The sequence below is a fragment of the Erigeron canadensis genome, chromosome 4, assembly GCF_010389155.1.
Source record: "Erigeron canadensis isolate Cc75 chromosome 4, C_canadensis_v1, whole genome shotgun sequence".
NCBI classification, from domain to species: Eukaryota; Viridiplantae; Streptophyta; class Magnoliopsida; order Asterales; family Asteraceae; genus Erigeron; species Erigeron canadensis.
In genome coordinates this window covers 28,053,111-28,063,722 of record NC_057764.1, presented here as the reverse complement: position 1 = coordinate 28,063,722, position 10,612 = coordinate 28,053,111, and the positions used below count along the sequence as shown (strand labels likewise).

The 10,612-nt window shown below is 34.0% G+C and overlaps 1 protein-coding gene across 1 annotated transcript; it reads left to right on the top strand.

Moving 5' to 3' along the window:
- The first annotated feature begins 796 nt into the window (after window positions 1-796).
- LOC122595067 (biotin carboxylase 2, chloroplastic) lies at window positions 797-9,458 on the top strand. The gene is made up of 17 exons (XM_043767360.1): window positions 797-973; window positions 1,216-1,300; window positions 2,799-3,124; window positions 4,051-4,192; window positions 4,531-4,629; window positions 4,721-4,777; window positions 5,478-5,549; window positions 5,854-5,943; window positions 6,204-6,263; window positions 6,989-7,174; window positions 7,270-7,362; window positions 7,446-7,527; window positions 8,135-8,241; window positions 8,720-8,795; window positions 8,892-8,938; window positions 9,031-9,093; window positions 9,241-9,458. The coding sequence occupies exons 2-17, from the start codon at window positions 1,247-1,249 to the stop codon at window positions 9,295-9,297; spliced, it is 1,611 nt and encodes a 536-aa protein (XP_043623295.1). The 5' UTR covers window positions 797-973; window positions 1,216-1,246; the 3' UTR covers window positions 9,298-9,458.
- Window positions 9,459-10,612: the final 1,154 nt, after the last annotated feature.

Sequence of the window (10,612 nt, the reverse complement as noted above, 5' to 3'; positions counted from 1 at the left end):
TATATAATGATGGATATGAAAGTTAAGAATATAAAAGTTAAAAGTTGTGGTAGAAATATAAAAATTAATAATGTGTGTTTTATAAACAATACATATCATGTTATAAACCAGCTAACGTATCAACATACAATCAACAATTTTTATCGGTCCATGATTTTCATATTGTTTAGCTAACTTAATTTACCAGAATACCACACGTAATGACATTTTTTCATTACGTGTCAAAATATGGCTCGACTCACCCTGAAACCCAACAGTGCACCCCACTCGTATCCTACCATATGGGCCGGTCCAAGTCATCGGGTTCGGTTGAACCTGTGCTGCTAAGTCTTGAATTTTTGGGTTATATGCCCGTCCTTACTTTATGTATCTCCTAGCTCATATCAAGCACAATTAACATCCTGTCATTATACTAAAATAATAAGGATGCGTTTAGTAGTGGAAAATGTTTTATAGTTTTTCATTTTTAATTTTCTAGAAAATTAAAGAAGTTTTCCATCTCTAAAAAACAAATGAAAATTTTGAAAATGCGTTAAAAACTTGAAAATGAAAAACAATAAAAAAAAAACGTTTTCTAATTTTTCATAGAATAATGGAAAACATGTATTTTTTGTTTTCATGGAAAATAATTTTGTAAAACTATAATTTGAAGGTGTTTTCAGTTTCCCATATTTTTTTAAAAAATAAAGGTGTTTTTCCCGACTAAACGGTCCATAACGATCGTGATTATTCCTAAATTTTCTCTATACTTTTAAAAGAGTATATATGGTAACATTTTTAGTTGAAAAAACCCTTCAATTAAATAAAGAAAGAGGGAAGGAAAGGAAGAAAATCGGGCGGAGAATTCAATCTGAAAGCATCATAGATTTCATCGCCACTCTCCCTCTTTACTATCTCACCTCCTTCATTTCTCTAAACTATCGCTCAACTGCTCTGCCTAATTTTCCTTTCAAGCTTATTATTATTATCATCAGTAAGTTAAAAAAATCTCATTATTTCAGTTTCATGTTAATACCAGTTTCTACATTTAACTTACTTCTCCGATCTCTTAGTTTCACTCCACTGCTTGCACCATCCCCAATTTTATCTTTTATTTTTCATATGTATGTAATGTTGTATATCTATATCTATATATTCCCTACTTACCGATATCTTCCTGATATTATATAGTATATATGTTTATTGATTAACTTTAATTTCATTTTATGCTTGCAGCTAGCGGTTGATTGATTATTGATATATAATAATGGATTCCGCCGTCACATTTTGCACTAGCAAACCAATTACTTCTCCTACTCCAGTATGTTTTTCCCCTCTCACTCTTTTTTCTTTTTATATAATCCGTTCTGTTCGGTATATATATATATATATATATATAGGGTAACACTCCGGTGAGAATACTTTTAAAATAAGAACGGTGAGAACACTTAAAAACATCATTTTGATGCATTAAAAGTCCATAAAACTAACATAGTGCATAACTAATTATCATTATTTAAGTGTTTAACAACACATTGATCCTTCAAAATCGAAAAAATCACGATTTTTGTTGGATGCATCATTTTGATGAATATGCATCCAAGATGGATGCACAAAACAAAAAACGTGATTTTTTCGATTTTGAAGGATCAATGTGTTGTTAAACACTTAAATAATGATAATTAGTTATGTACTATGTCAGTTTTATGGACTTTTAATGCATCAAAATGTAATTTTTAAGTGTTCTCATTTGTTCCCATTTTAAGTTGGTTCTCATTTGATTGCCACATTGATTGAACTAACGTTTACTAAGTGAAGTTTTTAGCTAGTATCACTTTACAAGGTGAACCTTTTAGTTTCCTTCATATGTATTTGTTTGAAATAAAATAAAGATCATATTTATTTGTAAAATTTCGGAATGAAATTTATTAATATATGATACATGAATGAGGATTTGAATTTTGAAGAATAAACAAATATAATATCTTCAATTGGAAACTAGAAAATTTATGGTTTTTTTTTTTTTGCTTGGTTAAACATCTTTATGAGTGTTTCAGTTGCTCTGGAAACTTGTAAGGCTGAGATTTCTATCTCATATCACCGACTGTAGTTGGTTTATGATACATTTTAAAGAATTCACAACTGTTATCGTTACGTGCGGATCTTTCTAAGTTAATATCTTTTGAGCAACAATCAATTAACGTTATGCTGTATGCCCTAGCCCCCTTCCTAAATAGATTCATATTTTTCTGCAATAACCCATCTATCTGAAGCTTATAAATCTAAACAAAACATCACCGGTTAAGCTTCCTGTCTGGAGGTGAGCTGAAAAGGACAAATAAGAATTGAAAGGTTCTGTCACTAGAAAAGCTCTATCGAGTAGAATATAGAATTGTAGTCGATTCTCTTTGATGTTAGTAAGTTAAAGAGCCCCTATACAACTTGTATAAATTGGGACCAAGACATAGCCAAAAAGCTCGTATAACTTGGAACAAAGCAAGTATTATCAGTAAATGCATAGAGATTAGGATGATGTGAATGTATCTTCATTGAGTACACAATTAATCAATTGAAAGCAAAATAACTGATTAATTCAATCTTCAATGCAAATTTTCTCTGCGATTATTGAATTGTATCTACTTAGCTGATTATTGGCTTACTGCCTTATCACATTTGTCTTTTTGAACTTGCCTTACATGCGTGTTGGTGAACTGGTGTGACCCTGTTTATTTTTGTACTTATAAAAATGTGGGTAATGCATTTTATTGTTATGTATCTTTTTGTGATTAGAAGCATTCACATGTGACGCTTAATGCTAGGGTTTATTCCTCGGGAGGTCTAGTGGAATTAAGAGCTCCCAATGTACCTTCTTGGGGGGAAATAAGATGAGCTTTCCTAAACAAAGAGTTGAGGCTTCTCAGAAAGTTCGTAGATCAGCAAAGCAACCTGGAGCACTTGGTGTTACTTGCCGAGCTGAAAAAATTCTGATAGCAAACAGAGGGGAGATTGCAGTGCGAGTGATTCGAACTGCTCATGAGCTTGGGATCCCCTGTGTTGCAGTGTACTCCACCATAGATAAGGATGCACTTCATGTGAAACTGGCTGATGAATCAGTTTGCATAGGGGAAGCTCCTAGTAGTCAATCGTAAGTTACCAATCTTCATCATATTAAATAGTCCGAATTTTCAATTAATTACAGCTTGTTTATAACTTGTCATAGCAAAGCAATTATAATTCTACTGGAATTGAGTGTAATATGCACACTCATCTTTCCCTCAATTGTTGAAAAAGAAAAGTAGAAACTTTGATTGCTGTCTAGCCTTATGTGACCTAAGAGTGACATAGTTAACCAGTCACAACAATGAATTATTGTTCAATATCAACACATTTAGGCTTTTACTAGAGGAAAGCATCACAACAACAGCAACAACAATAACAACAACAACAACAACAACAACAACAACAACAACGTCAATACCCAATCCTGTCAATGGCGGGGTATGGGTGAGGTAGAATATAGACGGTCATACCTCTAAACTAGGGTAGAGAGACTGCTTTCACATAGGAAGTTATTAGTGGTTACACATATAGCTTTACCATGAGTAAATGTGAGAACGATAATCTTTACATGTCTGTACACTATCTAGATGATCTGCATTTAACGGTACTGTCTGGTGAAAGGTGGCTGAACATACAGTATAGCTAAGTAACCTTGATTTCTTGAACCAAAATAACAGTAGGTTGTAGAACTCGTGGATCGGGATCAGATCGGAGAGAGGCCGTTCCTGAGACCGATACCGAGATATCGGCCGATATTTACAACACTGCAATAGCTTCCTGTGTATTTCACAGTAAACATTTTATCAAAACTACATCTCCTTAATCTCAGTAGTCCCCTCTTTTTTATTTGGGATTAACCCGGCAAACATAACAAAGCACCAATAAGAGCAAATTTATAAAGAAGTTTGATAAGAACTCTACATTCCGAATCCGACCTTGTTCATACATAAGCAGTTTCTATAGAACAACTAATAAAGATGTCTAATTGAGTTGTTACATTTTCTTCATCAGGTACTTGCTGATACCCAATGTGCTGTCTGCTGCTATCAGTCGTGGATGTACTATGCTGCATCCTGGTTATGGTTTTCTTGCTGAGAATGCTGTTTTTGTAGAGATGTGCAGAGAGCATGGAATTAACTTTATTGGGCCAAATGTAAGCAATTTATCGTTTTTGCAGAAACTGAAGGTGCATTTGGCGATTACGTTTACCGAGGATAAAGTTAATTGTTATTTTTACCCATTGCATGTTTTTCAACTTCCAAAATACATTAAACATGAGTATGATACTGCTGTAAGGGCGCTGTGATCATCTAACTGGGACATGGACAAGCTCATACAAGCAAAAACAGATATACTAATTCGACATGCTATTAATTCTATCCATTGCTTCTGAAGTCATGTGTTTATCTGGCATCGTTAAGCCTTTTATAAGATATGTCGAATATCTTGATCTTGCAGTATATCTGATACTTCTAATGTATGTCTTTGCAGCCTGACAGCATTCGTGTTATGGGGGACAAAGCAACTGCCCGAGAGACCATGAAGAATGCTGGCGTTCCAACCGTACCCGGAAGTGATGGCCTTTTATCGGTATAATAAGTCATTTTCCTGGCAATATGATATTGAGTTTCTTGATGTCAAGATCAACACTTCCGTTGACATATCTCTGATTTCTTACTAGAGCACGGAAGAAGGCATCAGGCTTGCAGACGAGATTGGTTTTCCTGTGATGATTAAGGTAAGCTGTTATAATAATTTGTATAAAATAGGGATGTATCTGTTGCTGTCTTTCAGAATTAAGATGTCACAGATAATTTTCGTATGATGTGACACATTTTTATGTTGTTACGTAATTTAGAAGTGGGAAAATTTCCTAAATTATGTCTTTGTTATTTAGCTGGTATTCTGCCATTTTTCTTAAATATAGCGTAAGTAATGAAAAAATGTTTGAATATACTTTAAAATCTTTATACCACTTTTACCTCTTCCAGTTCTAGAGCCCCTTCATTTTGCGCACTGCTTTATGTCTTACATCTGTTAATGGTCTGGGTCTTCCTAATCCTCTATACTAGATTTAACCCTCTCCAATTATATGAACCAACAGATATAAGCACTTCTATAGATGTACCCATTTTAGCAAACCAATACTTGGACTATTCCGTGATATACTTGTAACTATGTAAGATCCATATAAATGTCCCCATTCCGCAACCACCCCCGTGTTAACTTGGATAACCTCTCCATGTATCCTCTTAATGACAACAGTCCCATTGCAGGTCATTTTTGGATTTTAGATCGTCCCCGAGCAGTCTCTTGTGATATTTCATAGCTAAAATCCTTGTTTTGTATGGTACAAGTTGGTAAATCCCAACTTGTAGATGCAACTTATTATTATGAAAACTTACCAGACTTATTAATATATGGTTTATGCTCTGAAGGCTACAGCAGGTGGTGGAGGTCGTGGAATGCGTCTTGCAAAAGAGCGTGATGAGTTTGTGAAGCTGTTGCAGGTATTAGTTCACATCTGCAACCCACTTTATGTTGCACTATTAATTATAAATCGATTTTATTATTTGCACAATTCACTATTATATTAACATTTACCTATAGACTTCTTTACATTATATATGTCATAGTAATGCTTTTGTTAGACCCATGGCATTAGTTTTTCTGCTAATTCTTTCCCTAACTGCCTGAGAGAGAAACTATGACTGTTGATCTGTCGTCATGTAGTTGTATGTTAATAGTTATATTCAAAATGCTCCTTCTCTAATATTATGTTTCTGAAAGAATTTTGAATTCTCTTTATAATAGCAAGCTCAGAGTGAGGCTGCGGCTGCATTTGGAAATGATGGTGTATATTTGGAGAAGTGCATTATCAATCCAAGGCACATTGAGTTTCAGGTAATTCTTTTTTGGCATAAAGTTAGAAGCATTTATGAACTACAACAAAAGAACAGCTATTGTGGAAAGTATAGAGTGACATATTTAATGCACTAACGTATGAATATAATTTTCTGCAGTTGTGTTCTTTAGTTTCTAATACTGATTCTTCAAAGTTGACATAGTATATAACTAGTTTCTATCATTATTATATGAAGAAAGTTCCTTTGGATGTTTGCTTACCATCTTGTTGATTATAAACATTTTATATGCCTGTTCAGGTTCTTGCAGACAAATATGGAAATGTCGTTCACTTTGGGGAGCGTGACTGCAGTATTCAGGTACATATATTTTCAGTATTCTAAAAGTTTGTAGTCAAAAAAGTAGTTAATTTTATTTTTGTGTGTCATAAAATCACTCTTGTTTCATTCAAGTATATTCATATAACCATGTAGTTACATTGAAAGGTGATTGATGTTTTAAATTTGTAATCTTTGACATGAAGAGAATATAGCATGAAGAAACAAACACCAATAATGTTATAAAAAGAGAGAGGGAGAGTGAGAAGGGTAGAATGGGGAAAATCTTGAAGACGGAGGTAGGGAGGAGGATGGTAATGTGTCGCCTTGTCAAAAGGGGTTTTTAAGAGTGAAAAATTGGAAGAAATGGACTAAATATGCTTTTTTTCTTTTTAATTTGAATGGATCGACCCAAGTATACGGCTTGATATATTCAACTTGTGAATCAAGTTTTTTTTTTATTTGTCAGCTCATTGCTCATATAAATGTATCAAATTGGACGGGATCCTAGATCAAAACTTGGCCCATACTGTCGGTAGATCGTTAACTTAAACCTAATGACTGTAGTCATGAAAGAGCATGTAGATGTAGGTTGAACAGGGAATTCTTATTCTAATGGATCTGGAGCAGAGCATTTATTCAAAATAGCTAATAATTTATCAGAATAAACAATATCAATAAGATAACTATAGTGTTTAGTGATAGAATTTCAAGCGTCACTTGAATTAGTTGAATGGCAACTTGTATTAAATTTACCGCTTTTGCAGAGAAGGAACCAAAAATTGCTTGAAGAAGCACCTTCACCTGCATTGACCCCAGAGCTGCGGAAAGCCATGGGTGATGCAGCCGTTGCTGCAGCAGCATCAATTGGTTACATTGGTGTTGGCACTGTAGAGTTTCTTTTGGATGAAAGAGGTGATTTCTATTTCATGGAAATGAACACCAGAATCCAGGTTGGTTCAGTAATATGCATATAATCGTATATGTGTATAAATTTGTGTGTTATGTTGTATATATTGTGACACTTCTTATCTTTTGTCAAATGAAGGTAGAGCATCCAGTGACTGAAATGATATCTTCGGTAGACTTGATAGAGGAGCAAATCCGGGTAGCTATGGGTGAGAAACTTCGTTACACACAGGTACTGAATAACTGAATTTCTTGCATAGCTTTTTCGGTATTTGAATGCTTTCTTACATCGATGTATTGCAATGCCTTTCACAGGATGAAATTGTGCTTAGAGGACACTCAATTGAATGCCGTATCAATGCGGAAGATGCTTTTAAAAATTTCAGACCTGGACCAGGTATGTCATCATTGGTCATCTACAAGACATGATTTTACTAGAGGTGGAAATTCTGACAATTTATCAAGGAGTGGGTTGATTCGGGTTACATTTTATGATTGTATCATTAAAGTGTCAAACGGAAGTTTCCCAAAGTGTGTTTTTTAGGCTAACACCTCCTAAATCATTTATCAAAAAAAAAGGATTTTTGGGGAACTTATGTAACTTTTTTGATCATATTCGACACTGACTTGTAACTGCAAATGTGAATTACCAATTACCTAGCCCACCCATTTTGCCACCTATATGAACATTACGTTATGGCTCCCGGGATGACCAGATATGGTTTTCTTCATTTTCATATGATAGTGTCGTGGCGGTGGTTGGGCTTGCTAACTCCTAGCTCATTGATGGTGAGGGTTTCATATGCATAATATTGTACGAAGACTATGAGTCGGGGTTTGTGAAATTGAGCTGTACTGGCCCGAACAAATCTTAAAGAATGGCTTAAAGCAAAGTTAGAAAGTGTCGTGTGTGTGTGTTATTTTTGTATTTGTTTTTTCTGTATATGCTTGATTTTGAATCGGTTAATAGCTGAGCTCTTGAATTATTCTTCTATTTTTATCAGGGAGAATCACATCTTACTTGCCATCCGGAGGTCCATTCGTGAGAATGGATAGTCACGTTTATACTGATTACGTTGTTCCACCAAGCTATGATTCTCTACTTGGAAAGGTCTGTAATATTCTCTAGTACTAGGAAATCTTCAAGTGAATTGAACTTAATTACCATTGAACTCCTTATTTCTTCAAAAGACAATTGCCATACTTGTTAAAAAGGCAAAAAAAAAAAAGTAAAGAAAAGAAGAAAGTAACCACTAAAATATGCAATTTCTTGTGTTTATGACCAAAGCTTGACATAATGGTGGTTTCGTGCATTTTTTCATAAAATTGTTGCATATCTATTCACTCATTACATTTTTCACAAGTAGCTTAGCCTTTGTATTTATTAACTTGTATAATCATAACGGATATACAGTATGGTATTCCTTTTTTTGGATTCTACATTTTGTGAAGTTTGAATTGATGTATTATATCGTGTTGAATATTGTTTGTATTGCCATTTCAACATTATATATTTGTTGTTACTTTTGAGTGTCAATAATGGTTTTTTTTTTTGCCTCTAACCCGAAACTTGCTGGTCATGGTTTTAGCTTATTGTATGGGCCCCGACCAGAGAAAAGGCAATCGAGCGCATGAAAAGGGCTCTTGATGATACTATTATTACAGGTATTATAAGCTCATTTCCAAGATTAGATTCCATTGTTGGTGTTGGTCTAAACTCTAAAGATATTTGATTTTCTTATTTTTTACTTTCATTTTCAGGGGTTCCAACTACTATTGAATACCATAAGCTAATCCTTGACATTGAAGTAAGCAACTTTTTATAGTTTTTCTTCTTATTAAAAATTTTCATGCTGTCACTGGTTTAAATATTATCTATTCATTATCTCTTTCCTTTCAGGACTTCAAAAATGGGAAAGTTGATACTGCTTTCATTCCAAAGCACGAGGAGGAATTGGCCGAGGTAAGGGCCTGAAATACTAACAAAGGTGATATAAATCACTTTAGTTGGTGTGTAATATTTTCTTTATCTACAAGTGGTAAAATAGATAGCATCGGCGAATGCCCTTTCAGGTTATCACTGATTATCTGTTCATGGTTATGCTTGCAGCCACAAAGTCTGATTGCAGCAAATGCTGCTAAAGATGCTGTGAAGGCCGTAGCGTAAAAAGTTGGGTTTTTTTGGTGATTTGACAATATTTTTATGTATGCAAAAAATGTTATATTTTGTCTCTTAGTCTTTGATCGCCCAAATGTCTAAAGATAACTTTCAAGCTGTGGCATCCATTTGATTTTTTGAGACTGAATGAGAGTTTCATTGACGAGTAATATTCATCACATAATTACCGCATACACATAGATGGTAGATTGGTAGCAATGTTTTAATGTGAATTTTGCCAGTGTTTAGCCTGTAGCCCCTGCTAAACTACGAGACACCTAGCTACTATGCAAAATCGGTTCTAACATGCATGTAGTGTTCGTTAGAGCAAAACCCCACGAAATTTTGGAATGGTAATAATTAGATTGGTCTGGTTGTAAACAAGACTCAAAAGTCACCAACAAGGAATTATAGTGGTAAGGTAAACACCTGGTGACCTTATGGTCTCAGTTTTAATTCCCGCTTGGGGAAAAAAATAATTTCTTTAAGGTACTCGTTACCAATGAAGCCTAGACCTATATGTGAAGTTTAAATACGCGGGTTTGATCATTCGGGGTGTCCAGATCATGTGGGGATCAAGATGGAGGTATTTTATCGGCATCATATGGCTCATACGGGGTGGGTCGATGGGTATCTAATTGTGGTATTGAGACTAGGGTTACTTCCATTACCCTTTTAAGACTCAAAGAGTCATAGGTTTTTTTTGTGTGTGTGTGTATCATGGCCCATTTTTATAGGGGTCAATCAATAACATAAAAGATAAAACTTTACATGACTTTTGTCAAGTTATATTATTCTACAAAATAACTTAAGAAGTACGTCTATAATAGAGGAAAAACTCTACACATATTCATTTTCATTAATTAACTAATTAATGCAATTCAATTATGAATAGTTAATCAAACAATGTGGTTTAGTGGTAAGGTGTTTTGATATTTTATGAGATTTCATTTTTGAATTTTTTAAGTTAACATTTTGAAAGTAATAATTTGTATTGTAAAATAAATAAAATTAAAAAGTTAATTGTGGTAAAATATTCTTGTAAAAGTCTCTCCGTTACACAATTACTAGGGATGTCAAACAGGGACGGAGCCAAGAAATTTTTTGCGAGGGGGCAAAATTATTTGTCATATTTATAACAGTTGTATCCGAAAATGAAAAAAAAAAAAACAAAACAAAACAAAAAAAGAGCCCTAGCTTGAAAATAGAAAATGGACCCTCAAAAGAAATTGTTATCTACACCAGGTCTAACACTCATATTTAAAAATACTAGTTTTTCTTAATAAATAATGACCACACGTATCAAATAAGATCTTATTAAATG

Excerpts from the sequence above, each read along its gene's own strand:
- LOC122595067 (XM_043767360.1), top strand. The coding sequence starts at position 1,247 with ATGGATTCCGCCGTCACATTTTGCACTAGCAAACCAATTACTTCTCCT. Across the intron at positions 8,242-8,719 it reads ATGATTCTCTACTTGGAAAG|CTTATTGTATGGGCCCCGAC; the intron begins GTCTGTAATATT and ends TCATGGTTTTAG. Across the intron at positions 9,094-9,240 it reads ACGAGGAGGAATTGGCCGAG|CCACAAAGTCTGATTGCAGC; the intron begins GTAAGGGCCTGA and ends TTATGCTTGCAG.